Source organism: Oratosquilla oratoria, chromosome 1, assembly GCF_046742065.1.
Source record: "Oratosquilla oratoria isolate Oo_2021 chromosome 1, ASM4674206v1, whole genome shotgun sequence".
Classification (NCBI taxonomy): Eukaryota; Metazoa; Arthropoda; class Malacostraca; order Stomatopoda; family Squillidae; genus Oratosquilla; species Oratosquilla oratoria.
In genome coordinates this window covers 117,819,395-117,842,402 of record NC_134777.1, presented here as the reverse complement: position 1 = coordinate 117,842,402, position 23,008 = coordinate 117,819,395, and the positions used below count along the sequence as shown (strand labels likewise).

General features: G+C 40.9%; 1 protein-coding gene across 4 annotated transcripts in view; it reads right to left on the bottom strand.

The window, feature by feature from the left end:
* LOC143025499 (uncharacterized) overlaps positions 1–23,008 on the bottom strand; it is a 33,265-nt gene that overhangs the window by 6,670 nt on the left and 3,587 nt on the right. For 2 of the 4 annotated variants that reach the window (XM_076185284.1, XM_076185257.1), the window contains exon 1: positions 11,629–12,190. The exons of 1 other annotated variant lie outside the window; for it this stretch is intronic. Coding sequence is in view for 1 of the 3 variants with exons in the window: in XM_076185257.1 (XP_076041372.1) it covers positions 11,629–11,910 (282 nt within the window). In the remaining 2 variants the exon portion in view is untranslated. Of the gene's footprint in view, positions 1–4,906; positions 5,012–11,628; positions 12,191–23,008 lie in introns of those variants that run through there. One more of the 4 variants, XM_076185276.1, reaches the window with a different exon arrangement.

Below are 23,008 nucleotides of genomic sequence, written 5' to 3'. Positions count from 1 at the left end.
TTAAGTTGAGTTTAGTAGGTTAGTTTATGAGCATATGAATTGTCAGTTTTGTAGTGTCCAGCAACCTGCAGGTGGCCATTTTTGTTTTGTTTCCCTGATATAAGATCACAAGGTTAAGTTAGGTTAGTGTATTAGCTTAGCTTGAATTAGGTTAGTTTATGAGCATAGGTTAAGTTAGGTCATGAGCTTGGGTTAATTAAGTCAGGCAACATTTTTTGTTGGTATCTGAATCAATCAGAAAGCCCACAAAAATATAAGGGTTCAGAAAATAAATATTTGGAGGTTGTTTTGTAGTTTTATTTGGTGTATGACAGTTAAGAGTTATATATGTGATGGTCACACACATTGCAGCACAATGAACAGTCACTTCTAAGGAGCGCCTTCTAGATATCAGGTTTTAATGACTTGAGTACATACTGCTCATGGTTTTTGGCATCTCGATTAGTTTATGGCTTTCATCATCTCATATTCATTATCTTCTTGAGTCTTTGAATACAGTTGTACCAACATATATGGTTGGAAGAGTGACACTCAGATCAGAAATTGAAATATTTAGATATGAAAAAACTCGTGAGTTGCATTGTAGCGAACTTTTTCATATCTAAATATTTCAACTTCCGATCTGAGTATCACTCTTCCAACCATATACATTGGTACAACCGTATTCAAAGACTCAAGAAGATAATTAATATGAGATGATGAAAGCCGTAAACTAATCAAGATGTGAAAAACCATGAGCGGTATGTACGCAAGTCATGTTCAATTTTGACTCATGAGATTGATTGGGGGTGGAAGGAGGGAGCAAGACACTGTGCTTCCTGCTACCCATTCAGTATCAAAAGATAATCATATAAACCTTTCATTTTCTCTGTGTATTTTTAAGGGATATGTGAAGGCAGTCATATTCATGACTATTTTATATCACAGAAGACATGTTAAATTTTACAACCAGCCCTATAATTACTGGACACGGCAATAATAAGTAAAATGCTGTATAAACATTAAAATTATATTCCTTATCTTGTACTTGCTATAACTACTTTCTTTGCATTATCGAGATGGAAAGCTTTGAAATAGGTGAACAAGGACTGCTTCATCCCTAGATGTACATGAATAAAGTGTAACACATATAATCTTTGAGCTAAGTGTAGAAATATCAATATATTTTAAGGAAACTTGAGGATTCAGCCAGCTCAGTGGGGGAAGGGTGGGCAGGGCTGCCAACCGAAAATGCAGGATCAAATAAGATTCTTTGAGTGAATTGGCTATAGTATATATATAATCTTATGTACCTAAGTGTTATTGTGAGTTTCATTTCCCTGGCTTGTCTGAACCTAACCACAACACTCTTAGACGCCCTCGTATTGTGGGAGGAGTTTAGCAAAAACATGCCAGAACTTTGGCTAATAGTGAGAGGAACTACCTGACTTATGCGGTTCTATCGACAAGCAAAATCTAAATTTTGGAAAGATCATCCTTGCATTAGTGTTTACATACAAGCAATAATGCCATCTATTGAGTGCACCCAGTGTATTGTGGGAGGAGCTTAGCAAAAGCCCGACAAAAATTCTGTCAATAGTGAGAGGAGCTACCCAATTTATGGGGTTCTATTGATAGACAAAATCCAGTTTTTGGAAAGATCATTCTCACATTGGTGTTGAAAGACAAGCAATAAAGCCATATATTGAGTGCACCCGGTGTGCTGTGGGAGGAACTTAACAAAATCCCACCAAAACTTCTGCCAATAGTGAGAGGAGCTACCCAACTTATGGGGCTCTATTGATCAGCAAAATCCAATTTTTACAAAGATCATCTTCATGTTGATGTTTAAATATAACAATGTCATCTACTGACTACACCTAGTGAATTGTAGGAGCTTGGCAAAAATTCGGCCAATAGTAAGAGCTACCAGATTTATGGGCCTCTACTGATAAGCAAAATTCAAATTTTGTAAAGATCATCGTGTTGGTGTTTGAATACGGAAAGTAATGTCATCTCAATTGCACCCAGCGTATTGTTGGAGGAGCTTAGCAAAAAAGCCTGCCAAAAATTTGGCCAATAGTGAGAGGAGCTCCCTAACTACTGATAAGCCAATCCAAATTTTGAAGAAATCATCCTGGTGCAATACATAATCATTAATAACACTGGGTAACAGCCAAAAAATCATCAGGGGTTTCTCAGCTGATTTAGACTAATTTTGGTGTTCCGAGTCTGAATATCACATTGGTTTTGCTCAATCAGGTCAACTTTTTGAGATACAGCCATAGGCCTACCTGACGAGCTATACATATGATAATTTGAAGGGTTTTGAGTTCAATCCTATTTTTCTTGAAGAATATAGCGAATTATTCATATATAAACGGTTGCTTCTGGTGTGTTTCTGTTTGAAATTGACTAATTGACTTATTTCTTTCTTTTCAGGGTATTGATATGGCTTCGGCGCGACGGTCATGCAGGAATAATCCTGACATTTTCTGCTACATTTGCGGAGAATACACGCTGTCAATGCACAGGAAGAGCATCACAAGCTTTGTGAAGCGCGCATACCAGGCTTACTTTCAAGTCAAGCTGGGTGACCAAGATAAGTCCTGGGCATCGCACACGGTGTGCATGACGTGCGTGGAATACCTCCGGCGGTGGACGAAGGGCACGAAAACTTCACTGAAGTTTGGGATTCCGATGGTTTGGAGGGAGCCGTCTGACCATGAATTGGATTGTTACTTCTGCACCATCAATACTACTGGTATCAACCGGAAGAATCGGAGCAGCCTCCAGTACCCCGACCTTCCATCTGCCCGCCGTCCAGTTGCTCACTGCGAAGAACTTCCTGTACCAGCGTGCAGAGAGCTTCCTGACAGCGACGACGAGGCCACCACTGCATATGAGGGAGGAGATACAGAAGAAGAGTATGAAACAGAAGATGGTCTGCAGCCCTTTTCACAATGTGAGCTTAATGATCTGGTTCGGGGTCTCAGCTTGTCGAAGACTTCCGCCGAGCTGTTGGCCTCCAGACTCAAAGAGAAAAATCTACTCGGCGAGGACGCGCGTATCACGTTCTTTTGTAGAAGGCATCAGGACTACATGGGCTACTTCTGCCAGGAGGAAGACCTCGTGTACTGCCGAGATGTCGCCGGTCTTCTTGTTAAACTCGGCGCTCCTCAATATGATCCGAGAGATTGGCGACTCTTCATAGACAGTAGCAAGCGCTCTTTGAAGAGTGTGCTCATCCACAACGGGAACGAGTTCGCCTCAATTCCTCTTGCGCACTCCACAACTCTCAAAGAGAAATATGAAGCAGTCAAGTACGTGCTCGACAAAATCCAATATGAGCAGCACCAATGGCTCATCTGCGTCGACCTTAAGATGGTGAACTTTCTACTTGGTCAGCAGTGCGGGTACACAAAGTACCCATGCTTTATATGTAAGTGGGACAGTCGAGACAGAGCCCAGCACTATGTGAAGAAAGAGTGGCCAGCGCGAGAGCAGTTAGTACCTGGGGCGAGCAACATCATAAACGAACCTCTTGTTGACCGGGAAAAGATTTTGTTCCCACGCTTCACATCAAGCTTGGGTTAATGAAACAGTTCACGCGCGCTCTGGACAAGGATGGGAGGTGCTTCAACCACCTGTGGCGAGCCTTCCCTGGAGTGACCATTGAGAAGCTGAAGGCCGGCATTTTCGATGGCCCACAGATACGGCAGCTCATCAAGGACACAGAGTTCGAAAACTCCATGAACACGCTAGAGTGCGCCGCCTGGAGGTCGTTTGTGCAGGTGGTGAACAACTTCCTGGGGAACAAGAAGGCAGCAAACCACGCCACACTCATCAACAGCATGATAAAGAACTTCCAAAACCTCGGGTGTTTGATGAGTATAAAGATGCATTTCCTGTTCTCACACATGGAGAAGTTTCCTGAAAACCTTGGTGCGGTCAGCGACGAGCAGGGAGAAAGGTTCCATCAGGACATGCGTCAAATGGAGGAGAGGTACCAGGGGAGGTGGGACGCAGTCATGCTCGCGGACTACTGCTGGTCGCTGAAGAGAGACAACCCAGCAGCTGCTCACACACGGAATTCGAGGAAACGGCGATTTACGCCGTGAACTCCGAACTTTTGTGTCACGTAACGCTCATGTACATGTATTAAGCTTATCAAATGTAATCGAGTATATAAAAAATTAATGAATTTGGATACGTTGACTTTTATTTCCCCAGGAAAACGGAAAAAACCGAATTTTTATGATCCGCAGAAATTGGGTTTTTGGTTTTTTCGTTTTTTTTTTTTTCTTAAATGTCTGTAGCGAACAATCCTGACCTGATTGAGAAAAACCAAGGGCATTTTCGGACTCAGAGCATCACAATTAGTCTAATTCCGCTGGAAAACCCTGGACGATTTAAAAAAAAAAAAAAATTTGTTACCCAGTGTAATGTATTGTTTGATATTGTGGTTATTATTAAAGCATTAAGTCCCTCTCTATCTACAGTATTTATGCTTATGTACACATTTTCTTCCATTAATTTGTAATTTATTATTCTTTAGCTAATTGAAGCATATCTGTTGTGTTTTAATGATTTTTTGTTTGTGCATGTGGGTGAATTCATCCATATAAGATTTTGCATATTATAGGAGTAAAACTCTGTACCCATTTTCCTAATATCTAAGTGATGAGCTATATGCCAGAGATTATATCAATAATCTTATTTTATTTCATATTTTGTTCTACTTTACTGTTTAGTATGGAAACTTTTATCCAATATTAAGAATTATGTGACATTGTCATAGAAGTTTAAATTTTCTTTTTGATAACTTTTCACCCATTACTCTGCGAGGTACCTAAGCTTGACAACTGAACGTAAGATCAATACATCTAATACACTTTGGGAGGCTTGAATCTCAAAGACAGAGGACCTTGATGTGAAGTATGAAGACAGCTCAGTGTTCCCCAACAAAAGCTTGTAGCACCTTTCCTGTTTCCAAAGTCAGCTGGGGACAGGAATCTATGACGATAGAGGCCTGTCAGAGGGTTGGAATAGAAAGAGAATTCCCCTTTCAAAAGTCTTATCACCCCCTCAAAGAAAAGAAAAAAAAAAAAAAAAAAAGTTAGTTATCCCAATGAGATAACCCAAGCTTAATTTCCTTCTAACTCTCCCACATTTGTGTTAACTCATTCATATTGTTTATTTTATTTTGTTTTTGGGAGGAAGGGTAGTGAGTGGTGGGATAAGAAAGCAGAGAAGGGTGTAGAAGAGAAGCAGGCTTTCAAAGATTGGTTACAAATTAGGACAAGGGAATCATATGAGGTACAAAGTAAAGAGAAGTAAAGCATAAGATAAAGTAGGCAAAGAGGAGAGCAGATGTGAAATGGGGTAAGAGTGTTAGGGTGGCAGAATAACACAATTTTAATATTTTAGTGTTTATACGAGCACTGACGTGCACTTCCGCGGCTATCAAAACTGCGTCGCTTGGCTACGTCACGCGGGTAAAAACAATACACAAACACACGGTTCGATTATAAAAATATAATAATTACACATATATATTAATAAACAACGGGAAAATATACATAAAAATACAAGAAGGGTCACCATTACATATAGCTCGGCCACCACCACTCGGGGACCCCACCGAGCAACAAAAAAAAAAAAAAAAAAAAAAAAAAGCGGCACAAGAAAAGTGTGGGACGAAATGTGTCAACAGCACACCCTATACATTAACACAACATACAATAACACAACATAAATACAATACAAACACAAGAGATACACAAAAGGAAATGGGTAGAAGTACAAGAAATATATACAGTAACTATACATATACAATAATACACAAAAGAACTGGAGCCAGTGAAAACCCCCAAAAACACAGCAATTGCCGGACGTCTAGGACATGATACTTAATAGCTAAACATTACAAAATACAATTCAAGACATTGCACTTCAGAGGTAAACAATAGTTACACATTATACCTAAGAAAGGGACACAAAATGGTAAACATCACAAAGAATACATCATTAATACATCATATGCAATACACAAAAAGAATATAAAGAAAATAGAAAGAATCCAAAGAGCAGCTACAAAAATGGCACCTGCACTTGCAAACCTATCATACGAGGAGAGATTGGCTAAACTGGAGTTACCGACACTGGAGCAAAGAAGAGAGAGAGGTGACCTATTGACCATCTACAGAATCATGAGAGGCACAGAGGTACTCGATAGAGAGAACTTACTTAACTGGGACAAAAGAAACACAAGAGGACATGGAAAGAAAATAAAAAAACATAGCTATAGAAGAGAACTGAAGAAAAACAGTTTTCCTCATAGAGTTTTGGACACTTGGAACAAACTGGACAATGAAATAGTATGCGCAAAAACCATTCATGAGTTTAAAAACAAACTAGACACTGCGAGATACAAAGGCGGGACATCACGAGCATAGCTCCCCTTCCCGCAAAATACAACTAGGTAAATACAAATAAAGTTTAAGTAGATACAGGACCCCTTGACCGAAGATTATAATGATGAGGGGTAGATGTACAAGGCATAGTTTGTACTGGGGACATTGGGGGAGGCTGGGTAAATGCAGGGATAGGCACTTTTGTAACCTTCAGCCTATCCGCGTGTAACACCTCGCTTAGTCCCTGTGAAGGATCAAAGATCCTGAACTTATTAGGATGTAACGGTTCCGTTACTAAAAAGGGACCTGCAAATCTACAATTGAGCTTAGATTGGCAGTCAGGCATGCTTTTATACACATGATCACCAACAACGATGGTTACAGGCTTTGCACAAACATGTTAGTGTTTCAACATGTCAGCCTTGGAAACAAGTTTGTCCTTGACAGAGTCATAAATGGCATGCATCACATGACTCTGGAGTTGACTATAGTCATCAAAATTGTAGAGGGGATGAGCAGGGCTGTCAAGCACATCATAGGGGAGCCATTTTTCAGCTCCAAAAATGACGATGAGGCGTTTTGCCTGTAGAAACAATAATAGTGCTATTAATACAAGCACTGACATGGGGAAGCCAATCTTCCCAAGACTCATGAAAATTACTAGCAACATGTCTTAGTATCTCTAGAATTTTCCTGTTCGTCCTCTCGACAAGACCATTGGACGCTGGATGATAAGCAGTCACGAACGTCTGTGTGATGCCGTAATGTTCACAAATAGTAGCCAAAACCTCATTCCGAAATTCCGTCCCATTGTCACTAAGGAGCACCGAAGGAGTAGTGTATGGACACAAAACATGAGAAACTAAAGCATGGGCTACAACTGGTGCAGACTTGTTATGCAAGGGAGCTAATATTACAAAACGACTAAAGTGGTCCACACACACAAGGACATACACAGAACCTTGAGTGCTACGAGGCAGTTGCAAAAGGTCTATAGCCACAGTCTGAAAAGGGCGAGAAGGAGTAGGGTACTCTAAGATGGAAGCAGTGCTCATAGAACCTTTGTTCTGGGCACCGGGCCACATGAGAGGTAATGTCTAGTCGCATTTTAGGCCAATAATACTTCTTACGCCATAGCCAGAGTTTTGTCACAACCTGGGTGACCAGCCTGTGGGGCATCATGAGCAAGGGACAAAACAATGGGAACTAGAGACTCAGGGATCACAACCTGTGCCAAATCTTGCTCAAACACTTCCACATTACAAATGATAACCTTGTCATGCAGGGAAAATTGGGACAGAGGTACTGGTAAAGCTGGTAAGGTGGAATCATCACCAGACTCCAAAGCATAAATGACTGCAGACCAAACAGGGTCTTCACGCTGAGCTTTGGCCAGATCTTGCAGGGAAAAGTTATGAATCACTGTAACAGCAGCAACAGGGATATTACGTGAAAGTGCATCAGCAACGTTGTTCGCACGCCCCGGGATATGTTTAAGGGATTGAATTCCTCGATCGTGAGGAACCATCTGGCTAGACGGCCTGAAAGATTTTTGCACTTGAAAAGCTGAGTGACAGCAGTGTGGTCCGTGTAGACTGTAATAGGATATCCAAAAATGATATCACGGAAATGCTTTAAAGCCCACACCACTGCCAGGGCCTCTAAATGAGTAACAGAGTAACGGGACTCAGGCTTATTAAGAATGCGACTAGCATATGCAATAACATGAGGTCTACGCCCGCCTACTTGTTGCATGAGTATGGCTCCAATGCCTGTACCAGAAGCATCTGTACAAATTGTAAAGGGAAGACTGTAATCAGGGAAGGCCAGCACAGGCGCTGCAGTAAGAGCAAGCTTCAAGGAATCAAAACTATTCTGATGAACATCACGCCACTGGAAGGAAGAGTCCCTCTTGAGAAGGCGAGTGAGAGGAGAAGCAATTGAAGCAAAGTCTTTAATGAATGCACAATAGTATCCTGCAAGTCCAAGGAAGGAACGTACATGTTCAACTGTCTTCGGTATAGGGAAGTCCCTCACCGCCTTGATTTTATCACCTGTGGTGTGGATACCATGTTTGTCTACAACATGACCTAGGAATTGGATACTAGACTTGAAAAAGGAACACTTGGGTAAGTTGAGTTTCAACCCAGCTTCAGCAAAACGTTGCAAGACCATGGACAGCTTAGTAAAGTGGCTTTCCACATCTTTGGAAACTAAAATCAAATCATCCAGGTAAACAAAAAGTCCATTCCCAACTAAGCCATGAAAAATGGAGTTAACTAAGCGCTGGCAAGTCAAAGGAGCATTCCGCAAACCCATGGGGCAACGAAGCCATTCATAGTGCCCATTGGGAGTCGAGAAGGCCGTGACTTTACGAGACTTCTCCTCCAGGGGTATCTGCCAAAAACCTGCTTTTAAATCTAAGGTGGTGAACACCATATTACCAGTGCCAATGGACTGAAGAAGGTCGCTTAAGAGAGGCAGAGGATAATGGTCTGGAATAGTGACCTCGTTAACTCTCCTGTAATCAACAACTGGACGAAAAGATCCATCTTTCTTAGGCACCAGGAGAAAAGGCGAGTTCCACTCAGAGTGGGACTCCTGTACAACGCCTTCATGCAATAAATCGTCAACCAAGGACTGGGCTATAAGCCGACGAGAGTCAGGTAGCCTGTAAGAGTAAACAGGACGAGTGCCTGGCTGAAGATCAATCCTATGAACCACATGGTCCGTAACCCCTAACGGATCACCTGGCAAAGCCAAAGCCTGACGGTGAGTAAATAACAGTTCAAGGAGACGATGCTTCTCTTCAGGAAAATCAATCTCGCCTACAAATGTGGCAAACTCAGAAGCTAAGTGAGCAGGTTCACGTGGAGGAGACTGTAGTACAGAAGCTGCTATAATAGGCGAGTCCTGGAAAGTAGCAACGTGTACCACCTCAAAGGAGCCTAAGTGACTGCCAGGAGAGAGAGGAATAGGAGCACCCGTGACGTTGGTTACCATCGCTGTGGTAACATGATCCTCGCGAATAGTGGAGAGTTCCTTCTAATGCAAGGCGACGAATACGAACAGAGTCAGGCAAGGAGAGAACGTCAGACCCTATCGGGGCACTTGAGATGCGCACCGGAACACGAACAGAACTTGAAGGTCCAATAAGATGCTCCCCTATAACAACAGCAGCACAATGAGAAGCAGGGTGAAAACGCTTAGAAGCTGGTGAGGGCAAATGCGCAGACTGAGCAAGCACAGTAGAATCACAAACAGAAACTGGCCTGTCGGATGCAGGGATATCAAAATTGCAGAAAGTCACTACACGACGACTAGGAGAAATATCTATACCATGAGCTGTAAGAGCATCAATACTCAAGAGACAGTCACACTTAATGGCAATGCCCGAAACAACAATGAAAGTGACTTGGAAGACGCATGCGAGGGAAACTGCAAGGGAAGACAAACAGATCCAAGAACAAGCAAGGGAGAACCTTGCACAGAATGCAATTTATTACAAAAGGGAGATTATACAATTCCCATAGAGCAAAATAAGCCTTTCTACTTAAGAGACTACATTCTGCGCCAGTATCTACAGTTACAGAAAGAGGCGTATCCCTAGTAAGAAATTGGAAGGTAAGTAATTGAGAAGACTCGACAGTCACAAAGGGAATTATTTGAGACCGAACATTACTGGTCAAATCTTTGGGGTGTGAAACAAGCGCTAGGGAAAATGGGATTGACGAGGCTGTTGAGAAGTTTCATCCCTAAGTTTCAAAACCTTGAAACCTTGATCAGTCGAGTGTTTACAATGACCATGGATATGGCAATAACCGAGTTTACCTTGAGTTTCTACTCTAGAAAAGTCATGCGACATATTAGAAGAAACAGTAGGTACACCTGCGAACAGGGGACTGTCTTGACTTGTGTACCTGGTGCCTACGGCGGTAACAAAATTCGCTTGAATGACCAGACCTGTTACAAAAGGTACATGTAAGGAGAGGGGGGGTAACTGTAGATTGAGGGGAACTATGAGTAGGAACTGTAGACTGAGAGGGCTGAGGAGAACAAGGGACATGGGCATGTTGATGAGCATTGCTAATACACAAAGAACTAGAAGGTACATCCCCTAGTTTACAGGAAATTCTTGTCGCAAAAGACAAGAGAGTCTCATCAGTCTTATACTGGAGGGAAGATGCAGCTCTTCTCTCAAAAGGCACCAGAAATAGGATATACATATATAAAAAATTCCAAAATTAGGCGAAAACTATCTAGAGTGATAGCACCATTATCCGCCCAGTCTGAGGGGGATAAGGAATCTAAAGCATCAGCAACAATCATACTGGCCTGAGCTTGTGCACGCCTATAGTCTAGCGTACCCAGTCGGAATACGAGGGTATCAGCCAGCGTGAAACACCAACCGGAAAGAATTGCCACCAGAGGCATCTGAAAATATTTTAATGAAATTAGATTTGAAGATGTCATAATTATAATCCAAAGACTTTGGATCTAAGCACGACGCTGACAGCAACTCGGAAGCCAGAGAATGTGGCATAATCTGGGACCTCACAAAGGAGATCTTTTCAGGCCCAGTCGAAACATTGGAGTTCACTATGGCATCCTCGCATTGGCGAATAAAATCTATTGCCTTATAATGAGGATCTTGGCCTGAAAATTTAATAACAGGGTTCTTGATGCAAGAGGGTAAGGTGCTTAGCCGTTGTTTCAGACGATATTTGGGGACTTATGAAAGATGGTACCTTTGGCTTAGACATAGCAGAAGTGAGAAGGTCAAAGGAACACTCCACTACGTAATAACATTTACGAGAACAACAGAAAAATTACACATTTAACATTAATAATTACGACCGCTTTACAAAACGCAAGCCAATTTATAGGAAAAAGAATCCACCTAGGCTGACGGTCGTAAACAATGTAACACACAGGGGGAAAAAAAAAATTGAACAATAACACCAGTTTTCTTTCAAACAAAAAAAAAAAACGTGACCGTCAATGAAATGACGTCACTGCGAAAACAAACATGGCCGACCACTAGGACGGCTAAGGATATGATATATATATATATATATATATATATATATATATATATATATATATATATATATATATATATATATATATGTATGTATGTATATATATATATTACAATAAGGCGAAAGGATAGTAACAGAAATGCGTATTACAGGAAAATACGCACAAAATATTGGTCAACCGTGCACAATACCCAGTTGGAGGCGAAGTGAATTCGTGACCCGTAGGCCGAATTTTTAAGCAGGCTGGCCTGCACACTAATCCGTCCACATCCAGTCGCCACGGTGAACCACCGAAATATGGTAAGAAGATGCAAGGGGGGCCACCACTGCTGAAGATGATGATGGCAAAAAAAGGAGTGTTGAACTAAGTTAGAACACGAAGAATCACAAGCAGGCGGTTTGCAAAAAACACGTGACGAATGTCGGCAACACACACTAATCAGTTCCTTCTCAAAACTGGTCGTGAGGACCATTACTTACTAAAAGTTATTGTATCTGTAACCTGAAACGAGAAGGAAAGAAGAGACAAAAGGCACACGTAAAAAGTTGTTTGTTTGGCGGCCGGCCACGAATGTTCCGAGTATGCTAAACTCACTTTTGAGAGTACTTGTTGAATGTTCACGCTGCACTAACAAGTTCACACAATATAAAAAAAATTAACCGCTGCCACCAAATTTTAGGGTGGCTGAATAACACACAATTTTAATATTTTAGTGTTTATACAAGCACTGACGTGCATTTACTTCCGCGGCTATCAAAACACTACGTCGCTTGGCTACGCCACGCGGGTAAAAACAACACACGAACGCATGGTTCGATTACAAAAATATAATAATTATAAATATATATTAATAGATAAAGAACGGGAAAATATACATAAAAATGCAAGAAGGGTCACCATTACAAGAGTATGACAAAATTTTGAAAGTAATAAAAAAAAAAAAATTGAAAGAAATTAAGAGAGGAAGAGGAGGCAAATCAAGTAGAGAAGAAATGGTAAAAGGTGCAGATGGAGAGATTATAATGGAAGAGGAGGCAGTGAGAGGAAGGTGGGTAGAGTATTTTAGGGAATTGCTAAATGTGAAGGAGGATAGGGAGGGAAAGGTAGTTGCAGTGGGAAGCGCTAAGAAAATGACCATGATGAGTGAGGAAAATGGAGGAGAAATAAGGAAAGATAAGGCACCTGGGTTATATGGATGTCAAGCAGAATGTTTGTTTAAGAGAGGGTAGAGTGCTAGAGGACTGGAGGGGTGCCTGTTTAGTTCCACTTTACAAGGGAAAGGGGAACAAGTGTGAGTGTAGTAGTTTCAGAGGGATCAGCTTGTTAAGTGTGGTTGGGAAAGCCTATGGGAGGGTCTTGATTCAGCAGATTAGGAGAGGAACAGAGGAAGTAATTGGTGAAGAACAGTATGGGGTTAGGAGAGGTTTGCGACACTGCTTCTGACCCAGGGCAGTGGACAAGATGTAGGGATGACCCGTCATCCAGGATGTGCCAAGATAAGAGAGAGGGTAGAGGGGAGTAGAGTATGTAGGGGATGGAATAAGTGGGAGTGGTTGCTATGCCTTTGTTTTCATTTGCTGCCACGCTTATTAAAGGTCGCGGCACACTAGGCTAGCTTGTTACTTGGTTTTGCTAATTCGTTTGAATAGAAACTACTTCGGTTACAATATTCTAGACTTCCGTTAGAACACCTCAACAATGGTTCTAACATTCGCATAGGTTTAACTTCAGCTTCTCACTGTATGACGGCAAGAGTAATCTGACACTTGGAAGATTGAAAAAAAGATCGTTATCGAAGTTGTTTTTACTCAAACAAAATAACAAAAGCAAGTAGCATGTTAGCGAGAAATGCCAGGTGTGCCGGTATATGGCAAGTAATGATAACTTGCATTCAACTGGGTTGTTCAGTGCCACGCAACACAATCTCTGGGTTTTTACCCTATGCATTGACAGCAATTTATTATGCTTTGGCTGCATATATCGAGGCAAGACGACGTACCGATCGTGCTGGGGGCTTCAGCATGTTATGACAAAAATACATCCCAAAGTGGAGGGTTGAGGTCAAGGTCACGTAGCCGAGGTGTTCTCTCCGACTGCCATAAAGAAATTGAGCGAAATAACGCAGGAGGCTTGAGAACACTTCAAGGTCACCTGCCTTCAGGTAGGTTATAGAGCTATCGCCGGCCGGCCGGCCTACCTCGCTCCCTTCTTGGCGCACCTTGGAGTGGTGAATAAAGATTGTAGCGAGCGCGTCGTTCGGTATAGCCGCCGCCGTTCAGCTTGCCTACAGAGTCTGATGCCATGGAAATGACTTTGCCCATGAGAACCACGGACCCCTTGCGTTGCACTGCACCTGTGATTACCAATAAGAAAGGAGGAGGGGAGGGTATGCGCAGACATTAGAGGGCGACGACCTGAACAGTGGGTGGCAGGCCCGTGCAAAGGAGGGGGGTGCTGGGGGGTGCCCGAGCACCTGCCCCTTTGCCGTGTGCCCCAAAAGTGCCCTTCACAAAAATATATAGAAATTAATGAAAAGTTATTTTTCACAGGCTTTTTTTCCATTTTCTTATCATTCAGAAATTATAATGTGGAAAATTGTGTTGCACCCTACCGGATAGTTGCCAAATATGAATAATACAAAAGAGTGAAGTGCCCAATTTCCTGCCCAAAGCACCTGCACCTTGCAATGTCTGTGCACGTTACTGGTGCGTGGGTCGAGCGCCTTACCAGGGGAGGAGGAGGAACGCCGGCTGCTACACCCTCCAACGAGTGTTCCAATTCACTAACACACAGACACGCACGCAAACACGCACAATCGGATGTAATTAAGGAAATAAACCGTCATGTTCATGAACTTAGACCAGGGCCCCTGTGAACGAAAAAGAAAATAATTCCGCACCCCAACTGCGCAGTTAGGATCCGTTTCCTTCCAACTACTTCCTCCTTAAGCGGCGTCTGATAACAGAATCAGTTCTGATTGGGTATTTTTCTTAATGTATCTCTCAAAATCGTCTTAACCTCGTGAAAGTGCTGTGATGGTATGTCCACAACTGATTGTCTAAGATGAGTAGATACGGAAATTCAGTCTCGGCACTTCCAAAAGAGATTAAGACGATATTGAGACATTAAAAATGCACATTATCAGTCTTCACCTTGAAGAAGCCTGTTACTTTCATAATTTACATTTAGTCGATATTCAGCTGTGGATATCTTTATTCTCTCACTGTTGGCTAAATGAATAGCTAGATTTAAACACTTTCTGCTCCCACTAGAAAGATATTTTAGAAAAAAAAATAAAAAAAAAATAAATAAATAAATAAAAAACACCACATACATATGTAACCATTACTAACCATCACCTACTGCACACGTGATCCACATGCTTGCAACATAGCGAGACTCCCCTCTTGCCTACCTTGCTTTCCCAGAATGCATACACGGTGATACACCTAACGCAGCAGAATTCAGACAAAACAGGATATCGCCACGAACATGCCAAATGCCACCAAACTAACCCATTAAAAACCCTTTTATTATAACTGCCCCTTATTATATTACCCATAAGCTAACATATATATAACATACCTAGCAACACCCACCAAATATACGACTAACCCTCATATATAAAACTGACCCCAATGTATAGAATACCGAGACTAACGCCTTTACAACAACCCACTATACCTCTATATCAACCTACGACACCTATGTCACGAACGCCAGAGCTGGGGAGGTCAAGAGCCTACTAGCCAGAGCTTGGCAGGTCAAGAGCCTACCAGCAAGAGGGCTGAGCAGGTCTTCTATAGCTGTCTTTCTTTTCTTTCCGTGTCCTCTTGTATTTCTATGTTTCCATTTTATTAGATCCTCTCTATCAATAATTTCTATGCCTTTCATGATTCTGTAAATAGTTATCAAATCTCCTCTCTCTCTCCTTTGCTCTAGTGTCTGTAGCTCAAGTTTTGCTAGTCTCTCTTCATATGATAGTTTTGAGAGTGTTGGTCCCAATTTTGTAATTGCTCTTTGTATTCTTTCAAGTTTTGTTATACATTTTTTTGTACTTGGTGACCACATCGTTGCTGCATATTCCAATCTTGGTCTTATCAAAGTGATTAGTATTTTCTTCACCATTTCTTCATCCAGGTATGTAAATACCACTTTGATTGTTCTTATTAAATTATAAGTTTCTCCAAAAATCTTGTTTATATGTTTCTCAGGTGACATATTATTCATAACAATGACTCCCAGGTCCTTCTCATTTTCAACTTTTTTTTATTCCTTCTTCTCCCAATTTATATGATCCTATTATTCTTTTTTTTTTTTTTACTTTTTCCAAATTCCATTATACTACACTTTTTAGTATTGAACTCCATCTCCCACTTCCTACTCCATTCCCATACTTTATTGAGATCACTCTGTAGTGACTCAATCTTCTTCCGTGTTTACTTTTTTTTAATAGTTTTGCATCATCTGCAAAGAAGCTCATATAACTCTCAATTTCTTCATCCATATCATTAATATATATAGCAAACATTATTGGGGCCAGAACTGCTCCTTGTGGAACACTTCATCCCAATTAGAGTGTTTGTCTCTTATCACTACTCTCATATTTCTTTCTTGCAAAAAGTCTTCCATCCATTTAAGCAGTTTGCCCTGTATTCCTCCTTCAGTTTCTAATTTCTTAAGCAACTTCTTATGTGGTACTTTGTCAAAAGCTTTTTTTAGGTCTAGAAATGCACAGTCAGCCAGTCCATCTCTTTCTTGTATTATATCTATTAGCCTTGAATAGAAACATATTAGATTGGTGACGCATGATCGTCCTTGTCTGAATCCAAATTGCCTTGATTTAGCACTTTTTTTTCTCCAAATACTTTACCCATCTACTTGTGACAATTCTTTCACAAATTTTTGCTATTGTACTTGTTAGAGAGACTGGTCTATAGTTGGTAGGGTCTTCTTTATTTCCCCTTTTATATATAGGTACTATATTTGCTTTTTTCCAATATTTTGGAACTTTTCCTCCTTTCAAGGAACTGTTTATTATGCTATGTATTTTGTCTGCCAGTTCATTCCTGCATTCTTTCAAAATCCAGTTTGCTATTTCATCTGGTCCATGCGATTTTCTGACATCAAGATTACTCAAGTGTTTCATTATTTCATTCTTTGTTACTTCTATTTCTTTCATAGGGGGGACTTTCTCTTTCCATTCAATCTCTCCAGGTTGTATGTTCTCCCTTGTAAACACTGATTTAAAATGCTTGTTCATAATTTCTGCCATTTCTATTTCCTCTGTGTATTCAACTCCTCCTTGTCTTAATTTCTCTAAATCTTGTTTGTTTTTCAGTTTGTTTACAAATCTGTAAAATAGTTTTGGTTGATCTTTACATTTTTCAATGACATCTTTTTCATATTTTCTCTTTTTCTCTCTGCACACTTGTACATATTCATTTCTATAACAAGTATATATTTTCCATTTTTCAGGTCTTTTGTATTTCTTCCATTTGGTCCAGGCTTTATCTCTTTTGTCTTTTAACTCCCTACAACTTTTGTTGTACCAGCACTTTACATATTCTTTTTCTTCCTTTTGTCTTGGGACATATTTTTCCACTCCTTTTTTTATAATTTTTTGGTCAAAATATTCCATTTCTCTTCCACTGTTGTTTCTTCTTTGTATATTCTTTCCCAGTTTTCATTTTGAAAGAATTCTCTTATTTTATCAAAGTTTGTTTTTTCATACATCATTCTTCCTTTTCTATGTTGTCCATTTCTTTTCATGTATTTTTCCTCATTTAGTTCCAGTTCAATCAATATGTGGTCACTTTTACTTATTGGTGTCTTATATTCAATCTTTTCGACTATTTTAGGTTCAGATGTGATTATTAGGTTTAGTCTCGATGGTTCTTCTTCATTTCTATACCTAGTGTTCTCTTGATTCCATTGTGTCATTGTATGGTCAATAATCATCTCGAGTAGAACATTTCCCCTTGAGTCGTCTCCACCCTTTACTGTCATCTCTTCCCAGCAGATTTCTTTGCAATTAAAGTCGCCCATCATAACTATTCTTCCTCCATCTTCCATTATCTTATTTAATGTTATCCTTTTCTCTTCTAACATACTTTTATGTTCACTCTCTTCCCACGAGGCTGTTTTTGGAGGCACCTAATTTATCACGAACTTTCTGCTCATTTTATCTATGTCTTCCACTTCGATCATAATCATCTCTACTGTATTCTTTCCATATGTGACACTCCTCACGTTTATATCTTTCTTAGTCAGAAATATAACTTCACCCCCTCGTTTTATTTCTCTGTTTCTAATCCAATAATTATATGCATCATGTCCAACACTGTTGGATGGTAGTGGACCTTTTAATTTTGTCTCAACAATTCCCATTATGTCTGTTTCTTTTTCCTTCAGATAATCATTCAGTTCATTCAATCCTGTTATTAATCCATCTAAATTTGTGTAAGACACTCTTAATTTTCTGCTACTTCCATTGTATTTTCTGTTTCCCTTTTGTTTTTCTCTGGTATGGCCCATCTCCTCACTTTCATATTCACTACTCTCCAATAGAATTTCTCTTTTTCTGTCTCTGTTCTGTTCTCGTTTTTTTTCCTTAGCTTCTTGTCTTTTCATTTTTCCTCCTCTCTTTCCTCTCTATTCATTTCTCTTTTTATCCATACCTTTTTATATTGTTCACTGTTTGCTAGTTTCCCTGTTTTTGCCAAGATATTCTCTGCTGTCGATTGTGACCTGAATTTAATCTTAATTGGTCTGGTCTTATCTGTACTATATTTTCCGAGCCTATACATCTCTTCAGTTTGTTTCATGATTTCAGGTTCATCTTCCTGAACTAATTCTAGTAAACTGTTTACTTTTTTTCCTCTTTGATTCTTGTGGTTCTATTAAGATTATACTTCTCTTCCATTCCTAATATAATTATACATTTCTTTTTATCTGCTAAGTCTCTTACTATATTCTCCTTCTGTCTCATCACTTTAATAACTGAGTCTTCAGTTTGTTCTTTCATTTGCTGTTTTATTATGTCAGTAAATGCAACTTTACTGTTCTCTTGGATTTTTTTTCCAACCCTGTGCTTCTTTTGCTATGGACTCTTTATTCTCTTTGTTCTTCTTCTTTAATTCCTCATTCTCATCTTTTACTTCTTTTAACTGTCTTTTTAATTCTTCTATTTCTTTAGTTAGGTTTTTGTTCACCTTCTCTAATTCTTCCAATTTGTCAACTCTCTGCGCAATCTCTGCCATTTTACCGAACCTACTCTCCCAATGTTCGGTCATTTTCTCAAGTTTTTCCTCTAGTCTTGCTAATCGGGGGAGGTTGGTATCCCCCCTCCCCTCATTAAATCCCTGGAAATTATTATCTTCACCTTCCATTGTGCTGCTCTTATCTATATTTCTAATCTTTACATTTTTGTTAATCCCGTCATCACCAAAATCATCATCGGTCCTTCGCTTGTTTACAAGACGCCTGGCCTCCTGGACCAAGTCCTCCCCTTCCTCATTTCCTTCCATTTCCCTCAGTAATCCCTCCCCTTCCTCATTTCCTTCCATTTCCCTCAGTAATCCCTCCCCTTCTCCTTTTTATCACCTCCCCACTACACTACGAGCTTTCCCCTTCCCTGTAAATACAATAAGGTACTTCCTTGACGTTGAGATCCACGAAAATTTAACTTTTTCTTCGGAACTCCAATCTTCGCCGTCCATCCGACGAATGTGTGTGTGTGTGTGTGTGTGTGTGTGTGTGTGTGTGTGTGTGTGTGTGTGTGTGTGTGTGTGTGTGTGTGTGTGTGTGTGTGTTCACCTTGGTCTTTGGATCACGTGTTGGACTCGTGATCGACAGCTATTTCCCTCCCGGAAGAGAGCTCAGAGCTCGTATGACGGATCTATGGGTAATCCTATGACCTTACACACACACACATCCCAACACCCCGCCCACGAGAGTCGGAGTAACGACCCGAAGCGCAGCGATACCGAAATAATTTCGGCCCTGGGCAGGATTCGAACCAGGTACTGCGAGCACCTCCGTACTGACATCCAGTGCTCTATCAACCACGCCACCGAGTGTGTGTGTGTGTGTGTGTGTGTGTGTGTGTGTGTGTGTGTGTGTGTGTGTGTGTGTGTGTGTGTGTGTGTGTGTGTCAGGTCACAGCATTACCCATAGATCGGTCATACATGAGCTCTGAACTCTCATCCAGGAGGGTAGTAGCTGTCCAACACGTGATCCAATACTCACACACACACACACACACGCGCGCGCGCGCACGCACGCACGCACGCACGCACAGAGAGAGGGACCTAGGAGTAATCATCTCAAGTGACTTGACCCCTGACAAACATGTAAACAAGATATTTGGAGAGACTTACACTCTGTTAAGATCTATGAAAGTGGCTTTCGATTACATGGAGGAAGAGATGCTTGAAATTAATTGTTGCATTGATAAGACCGAAAATATGCTATATCATTGTGGGCACCAAGCACGAAGAAGAACACAAAGAAGTTAGAAAGAATCCAGAGAGCGGCGACCAAGATGGCACCTACATCATCAAATTTGACATATGAACAAAGATTGGAGAAATTACAACTGATATCACTAGAGCAGAGAAGGGAGAGAGGCTATTTGCTGACCATCTTTAGAATAATGAAGGGAATGGAAGTTCTTGATAGAGATGACCTATTAAAATGGGACAAAAGAGAAACAAGAGGACACGCAAAGAAACTAAAGAAAGACAGTTACAGAAGAGACCTGAAAAAAACAGTTTCCCATACAGGGTAATTGACGTCTGGAACAAATGAAACAGTGAAGCAGTTATGCCAGAAATATACACGAATTCAAAAGCAAACTAGATGTAGAGAGATACAAAAACGGGTCAACACGAGCATAGCTCCAGTCCCGTAAAATACAACTAGGTAAATACACATACACACATGTATATATATATATACTTTGGCAGGAGGTTTTCCCTCTGGTATAAAATGTAGATAATAGCACGATGCCAATTCACAATTTTCTTGTTAACTTGTTCAATACAGCGAACAAGGCGGCGTACTTCAATAGGCATGTAGAAGTTCGGCAAAGGACATTACAACACTGGGGCAGGGTATCAAAGTGGTAGAGATTTGGAAAACAACATTTCGAAATAACACTTCATTCTCAAGGGAGAATGAATACATACAAGAATCAATGAATAAATATACAGGGAAATGTTACACAGAATGAACAAAGGAGAGGTCACATACAAATAAATCAATGGAGAATTATTCTAGGAGAGGTCAATCAAGAGGAAAGGTCATTCGAATCACAGGACCATGGCCGGATTTAGGGCAGGGCCTTTAGGGCCGCGGCCCAGGACCCTGCGCCAACCCCTTTACAATAGTATAAGCACTTTTTTGTGTGTATCGTGATAAAGAAAACGAGTAATCAGCTGTGACTGGGCGCCGAGCGGCACTGTGACTGGGCGCCGAGCGGCACTGTGACTGGGCGCCGAGCGGCACTGTGACTGGGCGCCGAGCGGCACTGTGACTGGGCGCTGAGCGGCACTGTGACTGTAAACAAACTCCAAGATGGCTGACAGCACGTTTGATGAAAACTGAGACGATATTTTAATGGGGGATGAACCTGACAGGGCTCCGCAACATGTAAATCCGGCCCTACACAGGACAGACAAATGATCACCCACGCCGTGGGTGTGGTGGCCAAATTACCCACGCCGTGGGGCAGATAAATTTATATCATCTACTCGTACATATGCACGATCATGACTTTGGAAAAAAGAAGTTGGAAATTATTAAGTTGTATGTTCATGTCAGGGTTGCAGTGTTTAATATGTAGCCCTAATAAAATAGCTAGTCTCCTGTAGTCTCTTTCAGTAGCAATAATGGAAATGCCTTTCACGAGGTCCTCTCGTGTGAGTCGTAATTGGCAGTGGTCTCTGTGGTGTTTTTACGACACCTGATGATAAGCGTAGTCGCACCAATATATGACACATCAGAGGTCCACAGTCATGTTGACATTCGAATATTTATACGGCATGACTACGCTGAAGGAGGGTGTTCGGTAAAATGTTTTTAATGACAAGACTACCGATCTTTTTCATTTTTGTAGAAAATAATAAGATTTAACCTGTCGCTCTCGTTGGTAGGTTTGACATTTCTTTTAATGTCCCTGATTACACGTTCGTCTTGTTCGAGGTTGACATCTGGTAATTATATGGATTAATTTCGTTGCCTGGTGGAATGTTCTGCGATGCTGTTTTAGTTAATGACACCACTTGTCTATAGTGCGTTTGATTACACTAGTAACGATGTTTTGTGCGTATCCATTATCTACGACCATTTGAAATACCAGGGACAGAGCTCTCCTGAAGAAAACAGCAATAGTAGTTTCCTTAAACAGGTTAGGGCATTTTTTCTGCATATTTAAGCAGTGGCCAAAGTTAGTCAATTTGACGTAGACTGAAGTAGAAATTGTGTCCGCTTTGACTCTCAGGAGGACATCTAAGAAGGGAAGGGCGTCATATGTGTGTGTGTGTGTGTGTGTGTGTGTGTGTGTGTGTGTGTGTGTGTGTGTGTGTGTGTGTGTGTGTGTGTGTGTGTGTGTGTGTGTGTGTGAGTGAGAGAGAGAAACCACCAGGAAAAATAAACTAACGAAGCAGAGCGCTTTGTATAATTACATATTCAGTGCTAATACAAAGACGAAATTATAAAAGGGATGAACAAGGTATTAGCACTGAAGATGTAATTATACGAAAGCGCTCTGCTTCGTTGGTTTATTTTTCCTGGTGGTTTCTCACGCATTTGTGAACACACGTTCTTAGTGTTTTTATTGCATATATATATATATATATATATATATATATATATATATATATATATATATATATATATATATATATATGTGTGTGTGTGTGTGTGTGTGTGTGTGTGTGTGTGTGTGTGTGTGTGTGTGTGTGTGTGTGTGTGTGTGTGTGTGTGTGTGTGTGTGTGTGTGTGTGTGTGTGTGTGTGTGTGTGTGTGTGTGTTTATAAAGCTGCGTTCCTTCCTTGATATCCCCTAAACGTGTTTCTTTTTTTATTTGCTCTCCCATAGTAAGAGATCTGTCATATTGATTCATTTTGTTGACCCGGCCAAGACCATCACGTCATTACTTTCTTTCCTTTCAGTGATGGCAGACCCAAGGCATCTTTCTTCAGGGCGTGCTGTGTTTTATGTGATCCACGCCATTGTCTTGGATCACATGTTGCGCTCGTGATCGACGACTATTACCCTCCCAGATAGAGTTCATATAAGGCCCTGACCAAAGGTGTTGTGCGTTTATTAAAGTGAGATTAAATCGTGTGCGCGAGTGTAAGCGTGTGTACACGTGTCAGTGTGTGTGTGTGCGCGCGCCTGTGTGTGTGTCTATGTGTGTGCGCGCGCGTCTGTGTGTTTGTGTCTGTGTGCGCGTGTATGTGGTGTGTGTGCACTCTCGCGCATCCGAAAGTCAAGAGCATTGCCAAAATTTTTAAGCATGCCCTCCTCAAAATTTACTGATAAGACTAATCTCCACGAAAAAA